Source organism: Ochotona curzoniae, unplaced genomic scaffold, assembly GCF_017591425.1.
Source record: "Ochotona curzoniae isolate NIBS_2020 unplaced genomic scaffold, NIBS_Ocur_1.0 contig_2321, whole genome shotgun sequence".
Taxonomy (NCBI): domain Eukaryota; kingdom Metazoa; phylum Chordata; class Mammalia; order Lagomorpha; family Ochotonidae; genus Ochotona; species Ochotona curzoniae.
The window spans coordinates 808,509-834,419 of NW_024465421.1; the positions used below are offsets into that span (position 1 = coordinate 808,509).

Below are 25,911 nucleotides of genomic sequence, written 5' to 3' on the forward strand. Positions count from 1 at the left end.
ACGGGGTCTGGCTCCAGTCCATCACCCACTTCACTCTATGCTGATGCAATTGCTGGGTCAGTTCTGTCTCCAGCTCCATCTCTTATGCAAATCAATGGATGCTGTGGCCCAGACCATCCCTCCCCACCATCCACTCGTCCCTCATGTACACCTGTGGGACCTGCACCCTCGTTGGAACGACCCCCAATAACTCTCACCAGGTCTGCCCACTGCCCCGGTTCCTGTCTTTGCCAGTATGTACAGCAGACTGGTCCAGTCTGTCCCACCTCCAATTCAGTTCTCATATACATCAATGGGCGCTGGAGCCTAGTTCAACCTAACCAACCCCATTACCCAGACCACACTCATGCTTGCGGATGTTCCCACCTATCTAGCCAGGCCCTACCTCAGCCCCAATTCTCATGCTCACCAGCAGAAACTGCAGCCGGTCAGGTAAGCGCCTGCAGTTTCCCTACTAGGCCCACTCTCCTTCCTGAATCTTGCATTCTCCAGGCAGTCTGCAGTCTAGCTTGACAGGATTTGCCCCAATCCCAGCACTTGCCAGCTGATGCTGCAACAAAGCTTCACCAGCCTGCACTCAACTCTGGTTAATGCATGCACCAGCAGACATACTCAGCCCAGCCTGGCTCTCCCCAACCCAGCTCACATGCAGGCAAACAAGTGTAGCCCTGCCCGTCCTGGTCTTCCCCCAGGCCCAGTTCTGCTTGCAAATCAGAGCAGTAGCCCAGCAGGAGAACCTGCGCTGTGCCCCCTGCGGCTCACACTCTTCCCCTGGGTCTCATGGGTGCTGGTGGGCGCTGCGGCATAGACTGGCATGGCCTGCCTCCTCACAGCATTTGCCAGAAGGTACCATAATCTGGCTCAGCCCATTCTGTGCCTGATTCTAGCTCATACTGTACTGGCCATACATGTACTGGCCAGCTGGGCCCATCCCCAGACCTAACCCACAGATATATTGGCGGGTACTGTACCATGGCATGATCTGGGCTGCTCCTTGCCTTGGTTCTTGTGCTGACCTACGCTGTGACAGTTGTTCACTAAGCTCCTCAGTCTGGTCTCTTCCCAGTGGCAGATCTCGTGCCAACTGGTGGGTGCTTGGCCCAGGATGACTTAGTACACTCCTGTCGTGGCAGGGAACAGTGGCCTTACACAACTGGCCCACACCCATTCCGGTTCTTACTGTTGGGCGTTATAGCCTGGCCACACCTGTTCCACGTCCGGACACAACTCTCACGTGGTTGAAATGCAGATTTACAGAAAGAAGGAGAGACAAAGATGTCCCATTTGCTGGTTCACTCTTCCAATGGCCGAAACAGGTGGAAGTGAACCAATCCAAAACCAGGAGCCAGGAGTTTCTTTCGGACCTCCCATAGCAGTGCAAAGTCCCCTGATACTTTCTGAGGCCAGAAGCACAGAGCTGGATGGGAAGTGGAGCAGCCAGGACACAAGCTGGTGCCCATATGGGAGGGTTAGCCAACCGAACCATCCCACTGGCCTCTTTTGTACAAATTTTAGGGTCAACTTTTGAGAAGTACATTGAAAACTGAGATTACAATCTACAGATTAAGCTTCATTAAGTTGAAGACATCTTCATGGTAAAATGAATAATTATTTCGTGCCAATTGAAGGAACACTTTTAGATTTAAGCACTACTTGAAGATTACATGACTCATGCTGGTAATAAAAGGAAAATCAACAAACTGAGGCAGATGTTCACAAAACCTTCTAATTCCCTTTGGCCAGCAATAAGTGTATCATCAACTGTAAGGCATGTTTTAGCTTCGTTTTTTTAAGTAAAAAAAGACATGTCTCTAAAAATACAAAATATGGCAATTAAGTAGGGGAATAACTCCTAAATCTGAATTATTACATTTAAGAACAAGTTATGCTTCAGTACTTATTCTTTTATGTCCTTAAGTAACTTTTTTCAAAAAGATGTATTCAAAAGAGTGACCTAAAGAGACAGAAAGATCTTCCATTTGCTGGCTCACTGCCCAAATGGCCAGAATGGCTGAAGCTGGACCAGACCAAGGCCAGAGGCCAGGAACTCCATCCACATCTCCCATGTGGGTGCAGGAGCCCAAGCACATGGGCCATCTTCTGTTGCCTTCCCAGACCATTATCAGGGAGAGGGTTGAAGTGGGATGGCTGCATCTTAAACCAGCATCCATTCGGTGGCAGCTTAACCGGCTGTACCGAAACACTGGCCCTTATCAGTACATTTTATAACATTTTAGATAATCTAAATTTTCTGAAGTTTTTTTCCTTCTTAAATTGTATTGATTTATATTTATTTGAAAGGTAGAGAGGGTCAAAGGTCTTCCAACTAGTGGTTCATTCCCCAAGTGTCAGCAGCAGTCAAGGCTGGGTCAGGTTGAAGACAGAAAGAAGTCAAGAACTCAATTCAGGTCTCCCACATACTGATGGCACATGGCTGAAGCACTTGTGCCATCACCCGCTGCCTCCCAGGGTTTGCCTTAGCAGCAATCTGGAACTAGCAGTGGAGCAGGGATTCAAATCAGGTACATCAAGTTGAGACGCAATATTCTAAGTAGTATCTTAATCATGCTGCCAAACACCTGTCCCTATTCAATTTATTTCTAAATAGACTATTTATTTGAAAACAATGATTAGCAGAACAGATGTTAAGATAGCCACTTCTCTTTTCAGAGCATCTGGGTTTGACTCCAGGCTCTGGTTCCTTACTGCAGCTTCCTGCTAAGACAGATTCTGGATGGCAACAATGAGAACTAAAGTAGCTGGCTCCCTGACAAACACAGGAATCCTAGACTGCATTCCCAGCTTCTAGTTCCGGCCCGGCCCAGGCATTATCAGTAACTGAGGTGAATGAGCAATGACAGTTGTGTTATCATCTCTTTCTCTCCCTCAAAAATAGAATAAGTTATTAGAAAAAAAAGTATGTAAAGCTATTACCTAGAAAACTAAATCTCAATGCTGAGAAAGAGATTAAAAGCCAAACAGATGAAGAAATGATGACGACTGCCTGTGCTGTGCTGTGCTGGGCTGGGCCACAACACCAAGTCAGTTGCATCTACCAGTATCTGTGTGGGTCATGCCAGTAATGGACTGAACCTGACCCTGTATTTGTTGGCACACACGAACTCAAGTCTCAGGTCACCCCAGGCCAAGTTTCTTGCAGGCTTCCAAAACTAGACTGCAGGACTCAGAGCTGGGCCATGCTTCAACGTGAGAGTGCATGTACCAGCTGGGCCTCCTCAGCTGCTGATGCCTGTGCAGGGGATAGTCTGCCCAGACGCACACGGGGGACATGACAGCCAGCTCACCTAGGGCAGCAGAGGATGTTGTCTCATCAGACGCTGGAAAGCAGAACAGGTTGGACGACTCTCCTGGTCAACCTTTGCAACATATTGCTGGGCCTGCGCTGTACACTAAAGCGCACCTGGACAGCTAAGAGATGTTAGATTGTTCTCAACCCTGGTACAACCAATCTGAAAATGTCTCAGAACAATCAAAACCACTCAACACCCTAGGAACATTATTCCCCACATCAAGGTCCCTAAGGTGTCATGGAATGACGGATCCCTCCACTCTGGGCGCTGATTGACAGCAACGAGAGGTTCATCCACCCTCTCCTGCCCACCAGCAGACAAGGAGAATAAAAAGAACTGAGGGCCCGGCGCGGTGGCGCAAGTGGTTAAAGGTCCTCGCCTTGCACGCCCGGGATCCCATATGGGCGCCGGTTCTAATCCCGGCAGCCCCGCTTCCCTTCCAGCTCCCTGCTTGTGGCCTGGGAAAGCAGTCGAGGACGGCCCAAAGCTTTGGGACCCTGCACCCGCGTGGGAGACCCGGAAGAGGCTCCTGGCTTCGGATCGGCATAGTATCGGCCCGTTGCACTCACTTGGGGAGTGAATCATCGGACGGAAGATCTTCCTCTCTGTCTCTCCTCTCTGTATATCCGCCTTTCCAATAAAAAAAAAATAATAATAAAAATAAATCTTAAAAAAAAAAAAAAAAAAAAAGAACTGAAACCTTTGTCCCACCCACCTTCTTCCACACCTTGCCCCTCCCTATCCTAGCAGGAATCCCACACGGGGCATGCATTACATGTTAGCATAAGTAACACAATTAAGGAAAACAACTGTCATCCAAAACCAGCAAGAAAAATAAGAGTCTGTTTCACATGTTTCTAAGTCTTCCATGTCTGACAGCTGGATGCTCAGGCCTGCTGCTTCATTCATTTGCAGCCTGCAATACTACAAGCTGCCTTATCATACAATATTACTACGTATACAGTGTTACTATGAAAATAGTTTTGCAAACGCAGACTCCCTGGAAGTGTCTCAGGAACCCCACCGGCCCCCGGAGCACAACTTGAGAACTGCTGAAAAGCGGAACACTGACACGCACACAGACAGTGGAAAACCGGAGGAGAAGAGCCCAAGTTCTTGCACACCGTTTCATCTGATTTATGAGAAACGTGGCTCTACAGCACAGGGAAAAGTCTTTCCAATAAATGATACCACAATAATAAAAATAATCAGACATGTAAGAAAAAAAACACTGACCTTTATCTCACACCGACTCAAGAAAAAAACCCAACTGCGGTGGCAGACATCTGGCACAGTCAGAGCCACTTGGGACGCAGTGTCCCTTCCTGGAGTGCCTGGGCTTCGGTTAGCTCTGCTTGACCCAGCACCTACTGTGTACACCCTCTTGATCCAGCACCTACTGTGTACACCCTAGCAGACAGCAGCTGATGGCCCAGTACCCGGCTCCCTGACACAAACAGGGCGGATGACGTTGAGTCTCAGGTTCCTAAGCTTCAACCCGGCCCCGTTCCAGCTAGCACAGGCTCTAGGGAAGCAAATTAGTGGCAGGATCAGCCTCTCTGTCACTCTCTTTTAAGTAACATGAAAATAAAGTCTTCTTTTAAAGGAAAGTTTTCAGGGACTAGCACAGTGGCTCAACAGGCTGCTCCACTTCTGATTCAGCTCCCTGCTTATGGCCTGGGGGAGTGAAACAGAGGACAGAAGACCTCTCTCTCCTCCTCCCTAAAATCTACCAAATAAAAATAAAGGTTTCATAGACTTTTTATCTAAATGTGAAACAGTAGAACATGACTAAAAAAGAATACAAAATATGTTCACACTAGGGGAAAAAAAAAACCAGACCTAATTATACAAGAAAAGACGGGGGCAAATATTTGTCTCAGCAACTGAGGCAGTGCTGAGGAGCCCCACATCCCCACACCCCCACTGCAACCGCCAGCGCTCCCTGCAAGGCCAGTTTCCATTTAATGGACATCTGAGAGGCAGCCGGTAACGACAAAATGTAAAACACTAGTGTCCAATCCACACATGTGAGAGCCCCAGACTGAGTTCTGAGCTCCTGGCTTAGGCCTGGCCCAGTCCCACTTGCTGCATTTTAGGGAATGAATTAATAAATTGGAGACTTTTCTCTATCCTTCTGTCTCTCTACCTTTCAAATAAATATAAGTAAATATATTTTTAGAAAGGAAAAAGATGAATATCTTTAACTACATCAAGAACTTCGGTTCATCAAAAGATACCTTTAAGAGAATTTTAAAAAGGATAAAAAGCTAAGCAAGAGTAGAAGCATCGATAACAGACGTGGAGGTGGGGCAGTACATAACAGGTTGCGAACCCCTGGGCTGAAAGGCTCAGGACTGGAAATGGTCTCAGAGTTCAGACTTTCTTTCAGATTTTGGAATATCTGCATGGGCTTTACCAGCTGAGCAGTCCTAAACCTGAAAGTACAAATCTGAAATGCTATAAAACACAAAACCAGGAATGATTTCAGATTTTTAAACAAGGGATGTTAATCCTGAGTGTATGTGAGAGGCTTAAAAGATGTCCCAGTAGAAACACAGGTAAGATTTTAGTGAGTCTTGGACCTGGCACGGTGGCCTAGTGGCTAAAGTCCTCGCCTTGAATGTGCCGGGATCCCATATGGATGTCAGTTCAAATCCTGGAATCTCCACTTCCCATCTAGCTCCCTGTTTGTGGCCTGGGAAAGCAGTCGAGGATGGCTTGGGACCCTGCACCCGTGTGGGAGACCCGGAGGCTCCTGGCTCTGGATCGGCACAGCACCAGCTGTTGGGTTTTTTTGGGGAGTGAATCATTGGACAGAAGATCTTCCTCTCTGTCTCTCATCCTCTCTGTATATCTGACTTTGCAATAAAAATAAATAAATCTTAAAAAAAAAAAAAAACTTTAGCGAGTCTTCTAAAGAGAAGATATCCAAATAGTCAAAAAAAAAAAAGAAGCACAAGACTGTTTAACCTCACCAGTAATCAGAAAAATACAAAGTAAAACCAAACAGGAATGTATACCATGAGGGGAGTTTATGAGTTTAAACATTTATCTTCTCTATAACGTAGAAACTCACTCTTAATGTATTTATGTATGAAGCCAAAAGAGAAATGAGCATATATGCAAAAGATGTGTTCATAGCAGCTTAAATCACAACAGCCCAAGAAACATCAATAAGAAAACAAATTACACACAATGATACAACAGAACTGGCCAAAAAGGACTAAAAGAACTGATACAACCAATATCTTGGATGAATCACAAAAAGAAAAAGGAAAGAAAAAGAAAAAGAACTAGCCTGAAAGAAATCAGAAACAAGAGCGTACCGACAGTATAACCTCATTGCATGAAGTTCAGAAAAGGACAGATTTGCACGGGCGGCCATCAAGACGGTGAGATTAGAATAGCCATTGACTGGAAAAGAGCAGGAGAGAATTTTCTGGTGTGATGAAATGTTTGATGTGTTTCTGAGCGATAGTTACACAGGTACTTTTTCTGTGTATTTTTCAAGCTAGCTATGTAAGATTTTTGTATTTTACTTTATAGAACTATACCTCAGCTACGCACAAAAAGCATTGCATATACCGCATATGGTTAATAAAATTCCACAGACTGACAATTCCACAGTGTGGTGACGGGATGAATAACCAGGACTTCTCACACACTCTTGGTATAGAAGCTAAACATCAAATACAACCAAAGATACACAACAACAATCACAGCTCAACATTCATAATTGCTACAAACTGAGAACTCTCCTTCCAGAAAGAGTAAGCTGTGATACACTCAGAACATTATTCAGCAATAACTAATGAATAGATAACAGTCTATAAAATAAGATCTTACAAAATAATGATGACTAAAGGTAGTTAAATGAAAAAAACTCAAAAGGTTCTATTTGTAAAACGTTCCAACAGGAGGCAAAAACTAAGCTATCGGGTTTGGGAACCAGCTTTGTGGTAGTATAGGTAAAGCTACCACCTGCGACGCTGTGACCCCACAAGGTTCATGCCCTGGCTCCGTGTCCTGCCCAGCCCCCTGCCAACGGCCTGGGGAAAGCAGTGCAAAACGGCCTCAGTGCTTGAGACCCCGCATTCAAGCGGGAGACTCAGAAGATGCTCTTGGCTTCGGTCTGGCCCAGAGCTGCCCATTCCAGCCATCCGGGGGAGCGAAACAGTAGACGGAAGATCCCTCCTCTCTGTAACTGACTTTCAACTAAATAATGGATCTTAAATATATATATATATACATATATATATATATATACATATACATACATATAGTAGGTGCCAGCATTCTGGTATGGCAGGTAAGACTCATGCATATGGGTGAGGGTTGCTCTGCCTGCGATCCTGCTCCCTGCCAACGTGCCTGAGAAAGCAGAGGAGGGCCCAAGGGTGAGCCCCTGCACCCAAGTGGGAGATGCAGAAGCAGCTCCTGGCTCTTGGCTTCAGTCTTCCCAGGCCCTGGATGTTGCAGCAATTTGGGTAGTGAACCAGAGGATTTCTCTGTGCCTTTCTCTCTGAACTCTTCTGAGTAACTAAAATAATAATGTTAATGATAATAGTAAACTATTCAGAGGATGGAATCTTATTCAACAGAACAGGAGGCAGACGACTGCTATAAGCCAGGACAGAGGTCACTCTTTACAAGGGGGAGAGTAAGGCCAATTTAAGAGTTTAAGGAGGCTTTCTGGAATGCCAGCAAGAATCTATTTTAATTACCTTGAAGGTTTGTTGCAAGGATTCTGCTATGATAATAGTAAAAAAAAAAAAAAAAAAGACACACAGCTTGACTTATGTAAAAAAATTTAAAAGTTAGAAATAATCCATTGGGTCTGGTAACTGAGCAGAGCGGAGTGCTGGCGTTGCCTCAGGAATCACACACAAGTCCACGTTTCCAGCCAACACCACTGCTTGAGTGCTGGTGCCTTTCACTTAGTTTAGCAATCAGCATTTTCAGAGGAAGACTATGAGTCCAGTCTTGAACACGCTTAAATTAAGGGGGTTTGGAGAGAGATGCTCTTGTACAGATGTGCAGTAGGCAATCAGGTAAGTACCCGGAGTAATCAAAGAAGTTAGGGGTGGAGACAAAAAAAAAAAAACAACCCGTGGATTCATCCCTGAGCAAAGCCACAAACAGCAATGAGATTCAAGACTGACGGCAGTGCCCAGGGTTCTGTGGATCATCAACGTCCAACGGCCAGGTACAGAAGGAAGGGGAGACCAAAGCAGAGCAAGAAAATGAAGAATGCGACATGAACCATGAGGGAAAAGGGAACGGCCCATGAGCCATAAGCCAGTCACCGCTGGGTGATGAACAGTGAGGGAGGAAGTGGACTATGTAGGATGCTCGGCAAGCCACTTGCCACTCCAGGCAGCCCAAACAAAGCCAAAGCTTCCGGGACTGGCCACGTAACGTCCTTTGAGGCAGGGATGCGAGATTCCTCTTGGCCTTCATTTTTTTTGACTCTCAGGAAGGAAGGGGACAGATTTGGATCTGTGTACGACTTGACAGAATCATGATCACAAAGTCGGCACACAGGTACAGATTCACACTTCTGTCTCTTCTGTGGGACTGGAGTCTCATTAGACAGTTTAGTTCCATCCACACCCATACCCGTCCCCTCCTTGCTTGCTTCTCTTCTCCAACAGAAAACCCAGGCTACACGTACTGCTTGGGCAGGAAAGGCCCAGGGTAGGTGGCCAAAGCCAGGTGAGCAGTCAGCCAGGGCAAATGGGCTCTCCTGGTTACATGGCTGTATGCAGCTGATAGGAACCACTTAAATCAGGCTTTGATCACGTTGCAGTAGAAAAATCTAGAACTGGGGGACTGGAGGAGAGTCATGTCATAATTTGCTCTAGTTTGAAAACAACTTAAGCTCAACTAGATTCTTAGAAACAGCACTTCATGACTCAGCTGGGCTCATTCCAGTAATCTTACATTCTGGAGTCTGGCGCCCAAGTTCTAGTTAGGAATAAAACGTTGTATTTTTGTTTTCTATTTTGACACCATCAGTACTTAGTACAAATCTATGTTTTAGGGACTCTATCCAGTTGGAAACAAGAGGAAGGACCACAGAGAATCCTGACACTTCCAGGATCACAGACAAATATTCTAAAATTATCCTAATTTCTCAAATCCTCACACCATATAACCCACATGCCTAAACACACATAATTCTGTCCTTTCCAACCCTCCCTCTCCTCCTCTCAAAAAAATTAAGTTCAACAACAGGATCTCACATGTACCTTACAGACTGCTGAAAATAAAATCTTAGTTAAAATAAAACCAAGTAGGGGCTAACAGTACAGTGCGGTTTGTTGGGCTGCCCCCTGCAACGCTGGCATCCCCTAAGAGCACCAGTTCAAGCACTGGGGAAGGCAGCAGAAGTCGGTCCACGTAGCTGGATGCCTGCACCCGTGTGGGGCTTCGGCTTGGCCTAGTCCCAGCCACTGTGGCCATCTGCAGAGTCAGCCAGCGGATGCCAAGGTCTCTCCGGCTCTGAAGCTCTGCCTTTTCAGAATCAAAGGCCAAGAGTGGCACATGGCAGTGCTGGTCGCTGAACCGGTAGATGAAGCCATCTCAAAGCAAACACACCGACAAAGTGGCTGCAAGGGGCCGGGTGCAGTGAGAGCTCCAACTTGCTGCCTGGTTCTGGACAACAAACTCATGCTTATGCCTACCTTTTTTTTTTTTTAAGATTTATTCATTTTTATAGGAAAGACAGATTAGGAGAGATAGAAACAGATTTTCCATCTACTGGTTCATTCTCCAGATGGCCAAAACGGCCGGAGTTGAGCCAATCTGAAGCCAGGAGGAGCCAGGAGCTTCTTCCAAGTCTCCTCCACAGATGCAGATTCCCAAGGTCTTGCGTCATTTGCTCTTTTCCCAGGCCAAGAGCAGGGAGCTGGAAGGGAAGTGGAGCAACAGGGACACAGAGACATCCACATGGAAGGGAGGATTAGCTAAGCAAGCCATTGTTATTGTTAGTCCATTAAAAAAAGCAACTTTAAACAAAGCAATGATAAGCTCTCAACTTCCCAAGGCATGGCTGACAAGAACTTAGCGCAATTCTGGGTCCAGTGGCGTGGCCTAGCGGCTAAGGTCCTCACCTTGAACGTGCTGAGATCCCACATGGGTGCAGGTTCTAATCCCAGCAGCTCCACTTCCCATCCAGCTCTCTGCTTGTGGCCTGGGAAGGCAGTTGAGGATGGCCCAAAGCCTTGGGATCCTGCACCTGCGTGGGAGACCCGGAGGAGGTTCCTGGTTCCTGGCTTCGGATCGGCGCAGCACCGGCCGTTGCAGTCACTTGGGGAGTGAATCACTGGACAGAAGACCTTCCTCTCTGTCTCTCCTCCTCTCTGTATATCTGACGTTGTAACAAAAATAAATAAATAAATAAAAATTAAAATAATAAAAAAAAAGAAGTTAGCACAATTCTATGGAAGGTAAACAGGAGTGACACATGTAAGGAACCAAACCTGTTCTTCGCTGCTTTCTCTTTAATGAGGGAGAAAGCAGAAAATCACAGACGCTTAGTTCCCTAATCACAATACAACACTACAAAAATGAGACAGCTGTGCTGTTGGCATTTGCACGGTGCTCAGACCAGGACGGGATGGGTCAGTGCCGCGGTGTTAACCCGCTGCTTGCAACCCCAGCATTTCACATACTCCACTTCTGCTCCAGCTCCCTGCCAAGGTGCCAGGGAAGCAGCAGCGGAAGACTGCCCAAGTGTCTGGGCCCTTGCTACCCAGGTGGGAGACCCACATGAAGTTCCAAAATCCTGTGTGCCTTTTAAGCTAAAAAAATTTTAAAAAAAAAATACTTGTGGGAATTATGAAGGAGAACCAAGGTGCTTAAAACTATTCAATTTACTAATAGTTAAAATGTACCAAAAACCTATATATTGGGCTGTGCTATTTGCACACGTACTATTTAATTATACACACACATACACACAAATCTGACATTACAGGTGTCTCACTAAACTCATTTTAAAAATGTGAAAACTGGGAAACAATGAGAAAACTTTTAACAGGTACTCGGATAATTTCGTATCACAGAGACAAGGTACAACAGAATTGGGACTTAAAACCGTAAAAAACAAACCTTGATTTTAAAAGCTCATTCCTTTTCTCTGTGCCAGTGTTTCATAAAGCGTATGTACTTCTGAAAAACTAGTTATGTATTTAATTTGCATTAGAAGAGACTTGCACAGCAATTTGTTTTCTGGCTCCTATAAGGAAGTGTTCTGAGAGGATTTGGTTTTAGTTCTTTTTTGAAAAAGTTGTTACGAACTGAGAGGAGAGCTGATACAAACACATGGCAGGGCAGGTAGGAAGCACCTGAGCCTGAGTTTGTTACACAACGTCCTCAGGTTTGGAGGGTCACTTTCTTCATTATATGCTGCAACACTGTACAAATGTTTCATAACAAATACACAGTAACAAAAGGACTTTTGCGCAAGAAAAGAATTCCTCCTAGAACATTGATTTTTTTTTAAAAAAAAGATTCATTTATTTTTATTGGAAAGGTAATATTTACAGAAAGAAGCAGACAGAGAGAAACAGATTCCATTCGCTGATTCACTCCCCAACAGCCATAATGGTTGGAGCTGGGCCAACCCAAGCCAGAAGCCAAGAGCTTCTGTGGGTCTCCCACACGGGTTCAGAGTCCCAAGGCTCTGGGACATCCTTAATTGCTTTCCCAGACCACAAGCAGGGAACTGAATGGGAAGTGCAACAGCTGGGCATGAAATGGCATCCATATAAGATCCTGGCACGTGCAAGGTGAGGACTTTAGCCACTAGGCTACCGTGCCGGGCCCTCTCCTAGAACATTTCTTAAATAAAATGAGAATGAAAGCACTGTATTAATTTATACTATCAAAAAGTAAACACATCCTCAATATCCGACTACAATAATATAAAAGTTACTAGGCCTGGCACAACACAGCCGGGAATCCCACATGGGCGCCGATTCGTATCTCAGCCGCTCCAATTTGCACGCAGCTTCCTGTTTCTGGCCCTGGAAAGCAGTCAAGGACAGCCCAAAGCCTTAGGACCCTGAACCTGCATGTCAGAGTTGGAAGAAGCTCCTGGTTCCCGGCTTTGGATTGGATAGGCTCAGCTCTAGCTGTTGCAGTCACTTGGGGACTCAATCAGTGGATGGAAGATATTTCTCTCTGCTTTTTTCTGTAAATATGCCTTTCCAATACAAATTTAAAATAAAATCTTTATTAAAAAGTTATTGACTGGGCCCGGCGCGGTGGCGCAAGTGGTTAAGGTCCTCGCCTTGCACGCCCGGGATCCCATATGGGCGCCGGTTCTAATCCCGGCAGCCCCGCTTCCCTTCCAGCTCCCTGCCTGTGGCCTGGGAAAGCAGTCGAGGACGGCCCAAGGCTTTGGGACCCTGCACCCGCATGGGAGACCCGGAAGAGGCTCCTGGCTTCGGATCGGCATAGTATCGGCCCGTTGCGCTCACTTGGGGAGTGAATCATCGGACGGTAGATCTTCCTCTCTGTCTCTCCTCTCTGTATATCCGCCTTTCCAATGAAAAAATAATAAAAATAAATCTTTTAAAAAAAAAAGTTATTGACTAAGAAATCTCTAATCAATTAACAACAATAACAAAAAGGTTTGATAATATGAGCTTGAGTAAACAAACACAATATTATGCCCTGATAAAAAAATCTCTGTAGGTGCAAAATGAACGAGAACAGAGCAACGAATGCAGGGATAGGTAAGGAGCTTTTTCCTCCCAACTAGTTCACGCCAATGTTATCTTTCCGATCCATTTATTTCAATCAAAATCAAACCACAGTGTACATCTCTGTTAAAACAGCATCAGGTAAGCAACTCTAAAGCAAAAAGATACCGTACTCTTCTCTCGTAGTTTGTACCTAAGTTTATCTGCCCTATCAGGTATCAAACTCAGCTTACAGAGCCCAGGGAAGAGGGTACTGCAGGAATAGAATAAATATTGACAGACAAACTGGTAAAACAGAACTGCGAATCAGAAAGATACCTCAAGTATGAAGCCACATGGCATTTCAAGTATAATCAAGCCAGGAAACGGACTGAGGAAAAAAGCCTATCTACTAAGAAAAAAACCCAGTTGGATCTCTACCTCACATTCAATCAAAGCAAATTCCAAATAAATTTCTAAACAAACGAACTTTCAAAAAGTTTTAAAATGTAGGTAAAAGGCACAGAGATGGACTCTTCATCCACTAGTTCATTCTCCAAATGACCCTCCCCAGTCAGGGCTGGGCCGGGAGCCCAGAACTCCATCTGGGTCCCCCACATGTGGGTGACAGAGGCCATGATGCACTGCTTCCCCAGGAAGCATCAACACTAAGCTACAGGAGTTACCGGGGCAAGCAGCTTAACCCACTCTACCACAATGCCCACCCGTCTTTCCTTCCGGGCTGTCTGTCTTTCGTTCTTACTGCTCAGCAAGAGTTTTTAGATATCACAGCAGTTAATCTCTTGGTTCTATGTTATACATATTTTCCTCCTAGTTTATAATCTTATTGAGTTTGGATAATTCTATTGAGAAGTTTCAACTTTGGTCATGTTTTGAGAGACAGAGTGCTCACTTCCTATTTCACTCCCCACATGCGGCCCACCAGCCTTGGCCTCAGGAGCTGGGAGCCCCGTCCTAGGCTCCAGCATGGGTGGCAGAAACCCAGTTACCTGAGCCATGGCCGCCGCCTTGCAGCCTTTAGTTTACCCCAGCCATGGCTACTGGGGGAGAGAACAAGCAGGTGGAAAATCCCCAGTCTCTTACTGTATTCATGTTCTCTTTCTCAGCCTCCCAATATGAAAACTCAACCTCTTTTTAAATGAGCAAAGCTTGTCGGGCAATATCCAGATGAAATGGCTGCATAAAAATTGGGCCAAAAGGGCCCGGCACAGTGCCCTAGCGGCTAAAGTCTTCTCCTTGAATTCGCCAGGATCCCATATGGGCGCCAGTTCTAAACCCGGCAGCTCCACTTCCCATCCAGCTCCTTGCTTGTGGCCTGGGAAAGCGGCCAAGGATGGCCCGAAGCTTTGGGACCCTGTACCCGTGTCAGATACTCGGAAGAAGTTCCTGGTTCCTGGCTTCGGACCAGCACAGCATCGACAGTTGCGCTCACTTGGGGAGTGCATCATCAGACGGAAGATCTTCTCTGTCTCTCCTCCTCTCTCTGTATATCTGACTTTCCAATAAATAAATAAATCTTAAAAAAAAAATTGGGCTACAGACTCATCTAAAACACAATAGTCAACATTCTAGATGATTAAGATATTGACTTTTTCAAATAAATTATAAATGTACATTCACCTTAATATTAGAATGGGAAATAGCCTCAAGATTTATGAAAAAGATTAGACAATGATAATTCAATTTTTCATATATTTAACAAATCTTTGTACTATGAAGAGTAGCTACGGTAACTAAAACGGCAAAAATATTTTTAATAAAACATTCATATCCTTTAAGTATAAAAAGTATTTGCCTAGTCAGTATGAAGATCTACACAAGTAAGACAGAGAAACAAAAAAAAGGGTTTGGGAAATGCAAACAGAGAAAAAAAATATGAAAGTCATTTCAGGTTTTACTGATGCTTTGGGGAAGGGTGCAAATCCAAAGAACGGAGGAACATTTTTCACATCTAACTGGCAGAGACCTAAAACCTGAGAATGGTCGTTATTGGCAAGGATATAGGGCACATGATGCTCTTTTATTACTGGTAGAAACTTTAACAACAGGGCAAGATAGTTACAACAAGCTCGGCAACTGAGGAGAAAAAACATCTATCAAGAACTTCCACCATGCTCTCAACCATGGAAACAGGAAGGGCCGAGCAGGATGAGCACCCCTGCCCCAGGCACTGGGCCAAGACGCCTTCTGCGTGTCAGGACATTTGACAGCCACACACAAGCCCTGCGAGCTAACACCGTCACTAGCAGCATTTACTAAAGAGGAAACTGAGATCAGGGGTTCGAGCCAGGTGGACGTCAGCAGATGGGAAGACTCTGCTCTGCCACCGGCCACTGGGACATTACCAATCATCCAGACACGGGCCACACAAAGTTATCAACTTAAACATTAGCCTGCTACAGATTTACTGTATTTCGAGTTCTGCCTGTGGGTGCCTTGGCAGGGTGAGACCAAGCGATTTCAAGGGCTTATTTGACAAAAGTGTCCTTGAGGGCCTGGCACAATAGTGTAGTGGTTCAAGTCCTCGCCTTCAACGCACCGGGATCCCATATGGGCGACGGTTCATGTCCCGGCAGCACCACTTCCCATCCAGCTCCCTGCCTGTGGCCTGGGAAAGCAGTCGGGGACAGCCCAAAGCCTTGGGACCCTGCACCTCAAAGTAACCTTATACATCATAATTCTTTGGTTTTAAAACTTTTTAGTAAAATAATTTTTAAAATAAAATCTTACGTAGACCTATTATATGAAAAAGGAAAAGGCAGTATTTTATCTCATTATTGTCTTTAAAGATCAATTTATAATCTTTATGAGAATAAGAAAGTTCTTCTGATGAGCACAAGCTTTAAATGATGGATGGCTGTGGCACCCTAGGTCAAATCGGTGTTGTTTTCATTGCACAGAACCAGGTAAGGCCTGAGTCACAAAGATGAGCAATGAGCAATGATAAAGGCATTCAGTACTTTCTTAAATATCAAAGGATTTAATTACACTCAGCTACTAGCCTGAAAATAAGACAGTTTTCAAGTTATATCTGTAATATTAATGTGACTAATCAGCAATCAATATGCTTTTATTTTTTAAAAATCCTCAAACCATAAACAGTCCCTCGCAATGGCTGCCGGGAGAGTTCTCTATAGTGCTAAACTTGCTTATGCAACTTCCCATGAACAAAAAAGCACTGGCCCGAATTTCCATATCACTGTAAAGCTAAAGTTTAACTAATCAATAGCATTTTTAAAAATGCAAATACACACACAAAAATGAGAAGCTAATAAGTTCTCCTGGTTGTCACCCTTATGGATTGCCTGAATTTTCTTCCTTTTCTTTATTTTCACCCAAATATTCAAAATATGTTGCTTTTTGTTTTTCTTGTGGCATATAAATATTTACTTTATTTTTTTTTTAAGATTTATTTTTATTAGAAAGGCAGATATGCAGAGGAGAGACAGAAAAAAGGATCTTCCATCCAGTGATTTACTACCCAAGCGGCTGCCGAGGCCCAGAGCTGCGCCTATCCAAAGCCAGGAGCCAGGAGCCTCTTCCGGGTCTCCCACATGGGTGCAGGGTATGAAGGCTTTGGGCTGTCCTCGACTGCTTTCCCAGGCCACAAGCAGGGTGCTGGATGGGAAGTGGATCTGCTGGGATTAGAACCGGTGCCCATATGGTATCCTGGCGCGTTCAAGGTGAGGACTTTAGCCGCTAGGCTACTGCATCAGGCCCTGCTTACTTTAAATATTTTAAATGTTAATATGTAAAAATTGTACCAACTTGTGGGAGCCCATGAGAGGTTCTGATACATGAATACATTGTGCAATGCCCAGAGTAAATACATGTATCTCTTCAAACACTGAATATTTTTTATGTTGAAGACATTCAAGACCCTATCTCCCAGGTTGCTTACTTTACAAGAGACACAGTACATTATCTGTAGTCCCTCTACTGTGCAGGAGAACCCAGCACCTCCTCCCCACTGCTGTCTAGCTCTACGCTGCTGTCTGTGTTAACGAGCCTTTCCCCGTCCTTCGGTCCTTCCTCCCTCCCAACCATCATGGCGTTTTCAACTTCCATGAAATCACCTTACTGCTTCTTTACTTCTTACTTTAAAACTATTACAGCTCACTGTAAAACAGAGAGAGAAAGAACAAGCCCGGAGAGGCCCCGAGTGTCCGTTCCCCATCCGTGCCGCGCTCCGATGACTCTTCCCTAATGCCACTGGCCTAACTGCCCGCGCCTTTCCTCATCCGCCCCCAGAGGCTCTTCCCTAGGAAGCTTCACTCGTGCCTGGCTGTGTGTGCACTCAACAGCTGCCTACAGGATGACTACCCCCCCGCCGCGGACCCGACCCAACAACCTGTCCCTCTCCTACTGCCCGCTGCAGGTCACGTCATCCCCCTGTCCCAGGCAAACCTAAGGGAGACTTTCCGATGGCCTTACCTCACTCCACGTTACCCAAGCGGCATGCCAAGGCCAGCTCCTCAACAGGATCCCAACACTCTAAAACTCAGTTCACGAGCACCATTCCTTCTCGGCAGTGTCTTGGTTTTCAATAAGACCGTTGTATATAAGCTCCAGCTATAATACTAACTCTGCAGAGTCCAATCGTGCACACGCCTAATTATAAAAAAAAAAAAAAGTTCTGCCTCCTCAACATTAGATCTAAACGGAGTTTAAAATAGTGAAGAGCCTGGACTCGGGGGGCCTGCATGGATTACAATGAGGACTCCGCCGCTGTCACAATCACCTTGCATGAAGTTTCATTAATACCTTACTCACCTCAATTTTCTCATCTATAAAATGTCAACAAGAGTTACCTCCGTGATAGGGCTGCTCCGAGATGAGATAATACATGTAAGGCACACAGAAGGCTGCCCAGTGCACGGTAAGTGCACTACAAGTATGAAGCTTTATTTCTCACAATTGGCAGCTCAGATTCACTCTTCACGACACTTACTCCTTGTTAGACTCTAGAGTTTACACTGGAGTGTACTAATCCCGAAACTTCCACAATGATAACATTGGAATCTATATTTTAATTCTAAATTCTTCACAGTCAAAACTGCCAAAGGAAACGTTCCTTCGCACACCAGCAATTTCACTAAATATAAATAAGCACTTGAAGCAAGATTCAAATTAGAATGGAGAGCAGGATGCCATTGTGTTTAAAAAGGATCGTGGGGAGCTGGGGTTGGCAGGATAGTGGGCTCGCAGGTAAGGCTGTGAGGCCAGCTCTCCGGGGACCCTAGTCTGTGCCCTGGCAGCCCCACCTCTGAGCCAGCTCCCTGCTGATGGCCTGCCCCTGCAACGCACCAGGGACGCCTGAAGGAGCGCTGGGCTCCAACCTAGCCCAGACCCTGGCCGTGAAAGCCATTATGTGGAGTGAATCAGCAGGTGGAAGACACCTCTTCCTCTGTTTTTCCCTCTGTAACTCTTTTAAATAATAAAACAAATCAAATTTCAAAACAACAGTGGGGATACTTTGTCATGTGTATTCTTACATATGCATAGCAGGGCTCTGGAAGGTTGCAGGGCTGGGTCCAGCGCTGTGGCCTAGCGGCTGAAGTCCTCACCTTGAACGCGCCAGGATACCATATGGCCGCAGGTTCTAATCCCGGCAGCTCCACTTCCCATCCAGCTCCCTGCTTGTGGCCTGGGAAGGCAGTCGAGGATGGCCCAAAGCCTTGGGACCCTGCACCTGCGTGGGAGACCCGGAGGAGGTTCCTGGTTCCCGGCTTCGGATCAGCATGGCATCGGCCATTGCGCTCACTTGGGGAGTGAATCATAGCATGGAAGATCTTCCTCTCTGTCTCTCCCCCTCTCTGTATATCTGACTTTGTAATGAAAATAAAGTAAATCTTTAAAAAAAAAAAAAAAAAGAAAAGAAAGTCGCAGGGCTGCCTACGGAAAGACAGAAGTGCATGTCAGGGGCAAGAGAAAGGAAAAGCGCCTTCTCACTCCCAATGCTGTTAGCCCTCACAGACGAAGAGGCAAGGCACTCCCCTGCAGGGGTTCACCAAGCGCCCTGGGAGCCAAGCCTCTACTTCCAGGCAGCTACCACCTGTGTTACCTTGGGCAAGTCTCAGCCCTGGAACCTCAACTGGACAGACAGGAACAGTGGCTATTTCCAGGCTCTGTCCTAATTCTAAAGGTTTCTTATCTCAATAGGGAATAGGCAGCAAAGAGATGATTTAAAAAAAAAAAAAAAAAGTTATGAAATCAGTACTAGCCTAACATTTTGTAAAACAAGGCATGTTTTGAGGAGTGGTGATTTTCAAATAATATTTGTGCGGGTTTTAAAAAATATATATATATATATATGTATATAGACTGATTTATTCTACTTGAAAGAGTTACAGAGATAGATTTTCCAACCACCGATTCACTCCCCAGATGGCTGCAAAAGCCAGGGCTGACCCAGGCCTCCCACGCAGGTACAGGGGCCAATGACCTGGGCCGTCCTCCGCTGCTTCCCTAGGCCAGAAGCAGGGAGCCAGATCGGGGAGTGGAACAGCCAGGACACAAACTGACCCCTATATGGGATGCCAGTGCCAAGAGACGGAGGAGTAGTCTGATATACCACCATGCCAGCATCTACTTGTTCATAGAACTATAGAATTATTAAGCCCTCTAATCTTTAAAAAACCCTTTCTTAGAGTCCATGCAACTTATAATAGATACCCGTAAAGAATATTCTGCATGGACCTGGTGCAACAGCCTAGTGGTAAATCCTCACCTTGCACCTATCAGGATCCCATACGGGTGCCAATTCATACCCCAGCTTCTCCATTTCCCTTCCAGCTCCCTGCTTCTGGCCTGGCAAAGTAGTGGAGGATGACCCAAAGCCTTGGGATCCTGCATCCACATAGGAGACCTGAAAGAGGCTCCTGGCTTCGGATTGGCGCAGCCACTTGGGGAGTGAACTAACAGATAGAAGATCTGTCTGTATCTCCTTCTCTTTGTAGATATGCCTTTCCAATTAAAAAGATAAAAGAAATCTTAAAAAAAAATTCTGTCTGTGATTTGTTTTTAAAATTATTTAAGTGCCTTTAAGTCTTTACAGCACGCCACCAAGTAGTCACAAAACTTGTTCTACTCAACGGCATTTATCATTATCAGACACTGCAAAAGAAAAAGTAACACGTTGGACCTGGCGCGATGGCTCAGTGGCTAAATCCTCGCCTTGCACACACTGGGATCCCCTATGGGCGCTGGTTCATCTCCCAGCTGCTCCACTTCCCATCCAGCTCCCTGCTTGTGGCCTGGGAAAGCAGAGGACGGCCCAAAGCCTTGGGACCCTGTTCCCAAGTTGTACCCCCAGAAGAAGCGCCTGGCTTTGGATTGGCTCAGCTCCAGCTGTTTTGGTCACTTGGGGAGTGAACCAGTGCACGGAAGATCTTTCTTGTCTCAGCTTCTCCCCGTAAATCTGCCTTTCCAACAAAAAATAAATCTAAAAAGAAGAAATGAGTAACACCTCCAATTAATAACGTCAATCACTAAATACATACTGTGTTTTAGCAGACAAACGTATCATCTTTGATTCCAACACTCACCCTGCAAAACAACAGGTTCAACCAAGATAAGTAACTAGCTTGAGGCCACACCTGGCAGAGGCGCCCACCAAGCCCAGACAGCAAGTGCTTACTTAATGCCCTCTGCTCGACTGGTGCAGGGCTGTGGTGGAGTTTCCCATAACTTAGGCAAAAATGAGGTAAAATAGCAAAGGAACAACCAAGCAAATTTTCCAACAAAGCTAAATGTTCCATCTAGAGGTCTCCATCTCTAGCTGGAGATTCTGCTCTATGATCAAAATACCCTTTTTCAAAATGAAGTGATCGGGCACGGCGCGGTGGCACAAGTGGTTAAGGTCCTCGCCTCGCACGCCCGGGATCCCACATGGGTGCCGGTTCTAATCCCGGCAGCCCCGCTTCCCATCCAGCCTGTGGCCTGGGAAAGCAGTCGAGGACGGCCCAAAGCTTTGGGAACCTGCACCCGCGTGGGAGACCAGGAAGAGGCTCCTGGCTTCGGATCGGCATAGTATCGGCCCGTTGCGCTCACTTGGGGAGTGAATCATGGGATGGAAGAAATCTTCCTCTCTGTCTCTCCTCTCTGTATATCCGCCTTTCCAATGAAAAAATAATAAAAAATAAATCTTTTAAAAAAATAATAATATAAAAAAATGAAGTGATCAAGGATAGATTGTGATGTAGATCACTGCTCTTATTTGTACTGGCTATCGTTGGTCAAATTTTATTACGCTCTCTCCGTTATCTCGGAACATGCTTCTTTGAAAGGGAAAACTCTGGAATCACTCCCTGACATAATTATACCTCCCGAAATATCAGAGAACTTCACACACACACGCCCCCTCCCAAGGTTCTCTCATTAATATGTACTTTATTCTAACTGAATTAGGAAATTTAAGATTGAGAAATGAGAGCAGAGGTCGAGCACTGCAACAATCCCGGGGGTGAGCGCTGGGTCCTCGGAGAGGACTTCCCTCGCCGTGGTTTGCCCGACTTCTCTCATCCTTCACCTTCAACTCTAACTGCAACCTGGACTCCAACCTTCCCCCCAAATAATCACATCTCTGAATATTACCACTACCCAGCAATCAAGATGTAAACCAAAGGAACTTGAGGTCTCCGACAACCTGCTTCCACTCAAAAGTCTTTTTCAGAAAACTTTTATTCTAACCACTTCCAAAAGGAGGTCATAAGCTGGAGCCAGGGTGGTGGTGGTGGAGTACGCTGATCCTCCACCTGTGGGCTCAGCAGTCAACATGGGCTCTGGTGGAATCCTGGCTAGCCGCTCCACTTCCCGATGCGGCTCCCTGCTTATCACAGTCTAGCTCCTGGCTCCCAGCTTTGGACCAGCCCAGCTCTGGATGCCACAACTTTCTGAGAAATGAACCAGTGACGAAAGACCTCTGTCTCTCCCTCTCTTTAACTCTGGCTTTCAAGCAAAAATAAATAAATGTTTTGTAAAAAGCCATAAACCACACTAACATTTTAATTTCCAAATATCCATTTAAAATACATAGATTTATGCATATATGCTTATATGTCACATATAATTTATAAGTAAGTTGATTAAGCTGGATAAATTTCTTAAGAATAATTTTATAGTATGCATGACAACTCTGTTATCTTCTTAATTCTACTAGCAGGCCTTATCTCTTACCTATTCTCCAAGGAGCATCAAATCCAAAATATTTTATGTAAAAGCTACAAAAACTTAGTTCCAGTTCCAACTCAGTAAATTTACAGTATAGGGTCTGGCATTGTGACAGAGCAAGGTAAGATGCTGCTTGCAATGCCAGCAGCCCATCCCCAATATTCTGCCTCCAACCCAGATTCCTCCTAAAGTATCAGAGAAAGGCATCACTCTTTTGTAAAGAAAAGTCCGCTTGAAGAACTTAAATACACTTTTCCCGTGTTCAATGTTAAAAGGCCCACTAAATTTTCACATTCCACATGTTTCTAGGGGGAAAAAAAAACCCTTAAAATTAGCAAGAATTGGGCCCAGTGGGGTAGCCTCATAGTTAAAGTCCTTGCCTTGCATACACCGGGATCCCATATGGGCACCTATTCTAATCTCAGCAGCTCTGCTTCCCATCCAGCTCCCTGCGTGTGGTCTGGGGAAAGCAATCGAGGATGGCTCAAAGCCTTGGGACCCTCTACCCACGTGGGAGACCCAGAAGAGCTCCTGGCTCCTGGCTTTGGATCAGTGCAGCTCTGGCCGTTGCAGCCACTTGAGGAGTGAATCGATGAACAGAAGGTCTTCCTCTCTGTGTATCTGAATTTCCAATATAAAATAAAATAGATCTTTAAAAAAAACTAGCAAAAATTCTGCATAAATTCCATATCAGTATAGCATCAAAAGTTGTTTTTTTTTTTAAAGATTTATTTTTATTATTTTTTCATTGGAAAGGCGGATATACAGAGAGGAGAGACAGAGAGGAAGATTTCTTCCGTTCGATGATTCACTCCCCAAGTGAGTGCAACGGGCCGATACTATGCCGATCCGAAGCCAGGAGCCTCTTCCGGGTCTCCCACGCGGGTGCAGGTTCCCAAAGCTTTGGGCCGTCCTCGTCTGCTTTCCCGGGCCACAAGCAGGGAGCTGGAAGGGAAGCGGGGCTGCCGGGATTAGAACCGGTGCCCATATGGGATCCTGGGCGTGCTAGGCGAGGACCTTTAACCACTTGCGCCACCGCGCCGGGCCCCCAAAAGTTGTTTTTTTATATTTTGTTTCTTCCACATTTGCAATGTGCTGCTGCAGTCTTTTCATTATGCGTTTATTCATTCAACTCTAAGTGCAAGATACTTCTAAGTTTAAACACCATTTCCAAAACTAAAATTTACATTAAAATGTTTGCCAAAGATACACTCGCTGTCTCTCAAAGTCTAGTTAGCCTAACTTTCAAAAGAACCAACAATGAAAGGGAGCTTTTGATCAAGCTGCTCTAGTTTTCACTGCAAACTGACATTACATTTCAAAAATGCATTTTTTTTTTTTTTTTACAAAATGCTTACAGCATGCACAAAGTAACCATGCTCTACCAAAAAAAGCTACAAGAATTTGAAGAGATGGAGCTCCTAGGCCTTGAAAGGGCTATTCCTTGGGGGGTGGGGGGGGGGGAGATCAGCAAGTCTGCGAACAGAAACAAGACAAACTCCTAGCTTGCTCACAAAACCACCAATATGTGGGTCAAAACGGAGCCGTGAGCTCTATGTGTCTGTCTACCTAGCAATTTCCCATCAACAGGAGGGCACGAAATCGCTCAAATGTGACTACAGCTAACAAACAGAAAAAAAAATACCAGGCACCGTGTTGATGAAAACGACAACCTGTGAGTGTTGAAAGCATTTTGCACTTTTGCTAGGTTTTAAAATCATCATCCCCCAAGGGGTGGAGGGAACCAGTTACTTCACGCTGTAAACTCCCTCCCACCCCCCCTTTTTTTTTTTCAAAATAAGTTGCCTGGGAATATTCAGTGCATTAATATTACAAAAGGCAAATCAATGGCAACTTTGGAAAAAAAAAACTAAAATCAGCAGAACTAGTTTAGCAAAGTGTGTGGTTTTTTTTTTAACCTTTTGTGAGTATCCAATTATACTCATCAACGACATTAAGACATTCTAATTTAGCTTAAATCGTTATCCCTGCGCACGACATGTTCTCTTCCTTTACTCAAATTAGACTTAAGTCGGACTCTAAGTCTGATCAATTCTCCTTGCTGGGCACCTTAAAACACGCAAGGAGAAATCCCCAGAAATCAGACACGTTTACATGCCGGTATCTCCTTCCAGATTGGGGTCAAATTCGTGTGTGTCACCGTTTCAAGAAGTCTCCTTAGCGCTACAGAGTACAAAGAGGCCTGGCCGCGGAAACACCTGTCCCCCGTGCACACACACACTGGGGAAACAGCCCCCTCGAGCCCACGCCGGTCACGCAGCCCCGGGGCTGCACAGACAGGCAGGGATCGCGGGCGACACAGCGGCCCTCGCGGCTCCCCGGGACAGGGTCCCAACAGCCCCAGACCCGACACCCACGGGCGAGAAGCAGGAAACCTGTCAAGCCTGCCGGGATCCACCCTCGCTCCTCCTCCTCCTGCCGCTCAGCCCGGCCCCAGGCAGCCCGAGCGCTCCGGGGCCGCCGCTCCGGGTCCGCTCCGGCCTCCCGCTGCACTCTGCCACCTCATCCCTCCCTCGCCCGCCCGCCTCCGCCCCGGAGGCCTGCGCCCGGGCTGCACCGCCCTGCCACACCGCACCCCCCGGCACCGGACCCGGGTCCCCCCGGCGCCGTCGGTCCTCCTCGTCCTCGCGCGGCCCTGTCCCTGCCGCTCCCCAGGCCCGAGCCCCCCGGGGCCGCGCGCGCTCTCCCCCACCCCCGGCCTCCGGCCCTGACCCCCCGGCTCGGCCGCTCCGGGCCCGTTTCCCCCCCTCTCAGCCGGGATACCTGGAGGTAAGGGCGGCGGAGCACTTCACCCAGGGCCCCAGGTCGCAGAGGGCCCGGTGCTCAGGGTCCCTCTCCTTCTCCCGCTCCACGTGGTAGGCGTAGATGGAGAGCAGGATCCCGGCGGCGCACACTGCATACCGGGCCACCCGCTCCCACCGCGGCACCGACACTCTCAGCAGGACGGGCGCCGCCATCTTCCCCCCTCCTCCTCCTCCTCCGCCGCCGCCGCCGCCTCCCTCCGCCTCCACCTCAGCCGCCGCCGCCCGTCGGGGCCCGACCCAGCCGCCGCCGCCGCCGCCTCCTCCGCCTCCTCCGCCGCCGCCGCCGCCGCCGCCGCGCCCCATTGGCTCGGCCGCCCGCTCCCGGCCCCGCCTCCACGGGCGCGCGGCCCAACCGCCCCGACCGGAGCGAACGGGCAAGGGCGGGGAAGGCGCGCGCGGGCGCGGAGGGACGGGGCGGAGCGCGCAGCCGCCGGGCGGGCCGGGCGGGCCGGGCGGGCGGCGGGGCGGCCCAGCGCCCGGGGCCGGCCTGCGGGACCCGGTGCACCGCTCATGACCGCCCCCGGCCCCGCCTCCCGGAGCGTGGCCGGTCACTTGCCATCCTCCTTGCCTTTTTTGTCCTTATCACTTGGACATTTCTCACCCGACGCGCGCGCGCGCGCGCGCACAGCTCCCGGAGTCACTTCCCATGACCTGATCCTCCCTGGCACCACCTCCAGGCACCTGTAAGGGAAAAACTTTGTGGGTTTTTAATGCCCGGAACTAGTTTTAAAATTAAGTGGAGATTTAAAAAAAAAAGCATACTCAGTTTAAATGATTTATGAATGTGTTGCTTTTCTCGAGCTAAATTCAGAGTAGTTTAACATCATCCATATACTTTAGGAAAATACAAGGATCAACTGTAAAAATCAGATTTCGAGAAAGACATGT

At 46.8% G+C, this 25,911-nt stretch overlaps 1 protein-coding gene across 3 annotated transcripts in view; it reads right to left on the reverse strand.

Annotated features, from left to right (window-relative positions):
* The window catches only part of VKORC1L1 (vitamin K epoxide reductase complex subunit 1 like 1), a 64,732-nt gene extending 39,503 nt beyond the window's left edge, over positions 1–25,229 (reverse strand). The window contains exons 1-2 of one of the 3 annotated variants that reach the window (XM_040972764.1): positions 24,983–25,180; positions 17,303–17,308 (exon numbers count right to left, since the gene is read on the reverse strand). In XM_040972764.1, coding sequence (XP_040828698.1) covers positions 17,303–17,308; positions 24,983–25,176 — 200 coding nt within the window. In that variant the 5' untranslated portion in view covers positions 25,177–25,180. Of the gene's footprint in view, positions 1–17,302; positions 17,309–24,982 lie in introns of all 3 variants that reach the window. The other 2 variants (XM_040972762.1, XM_040972763.1) reach the window with 2 other exon arrangements.
* Between the last annotated feature and the right edge of the window lie 682 nt (positions 25,230–25,911).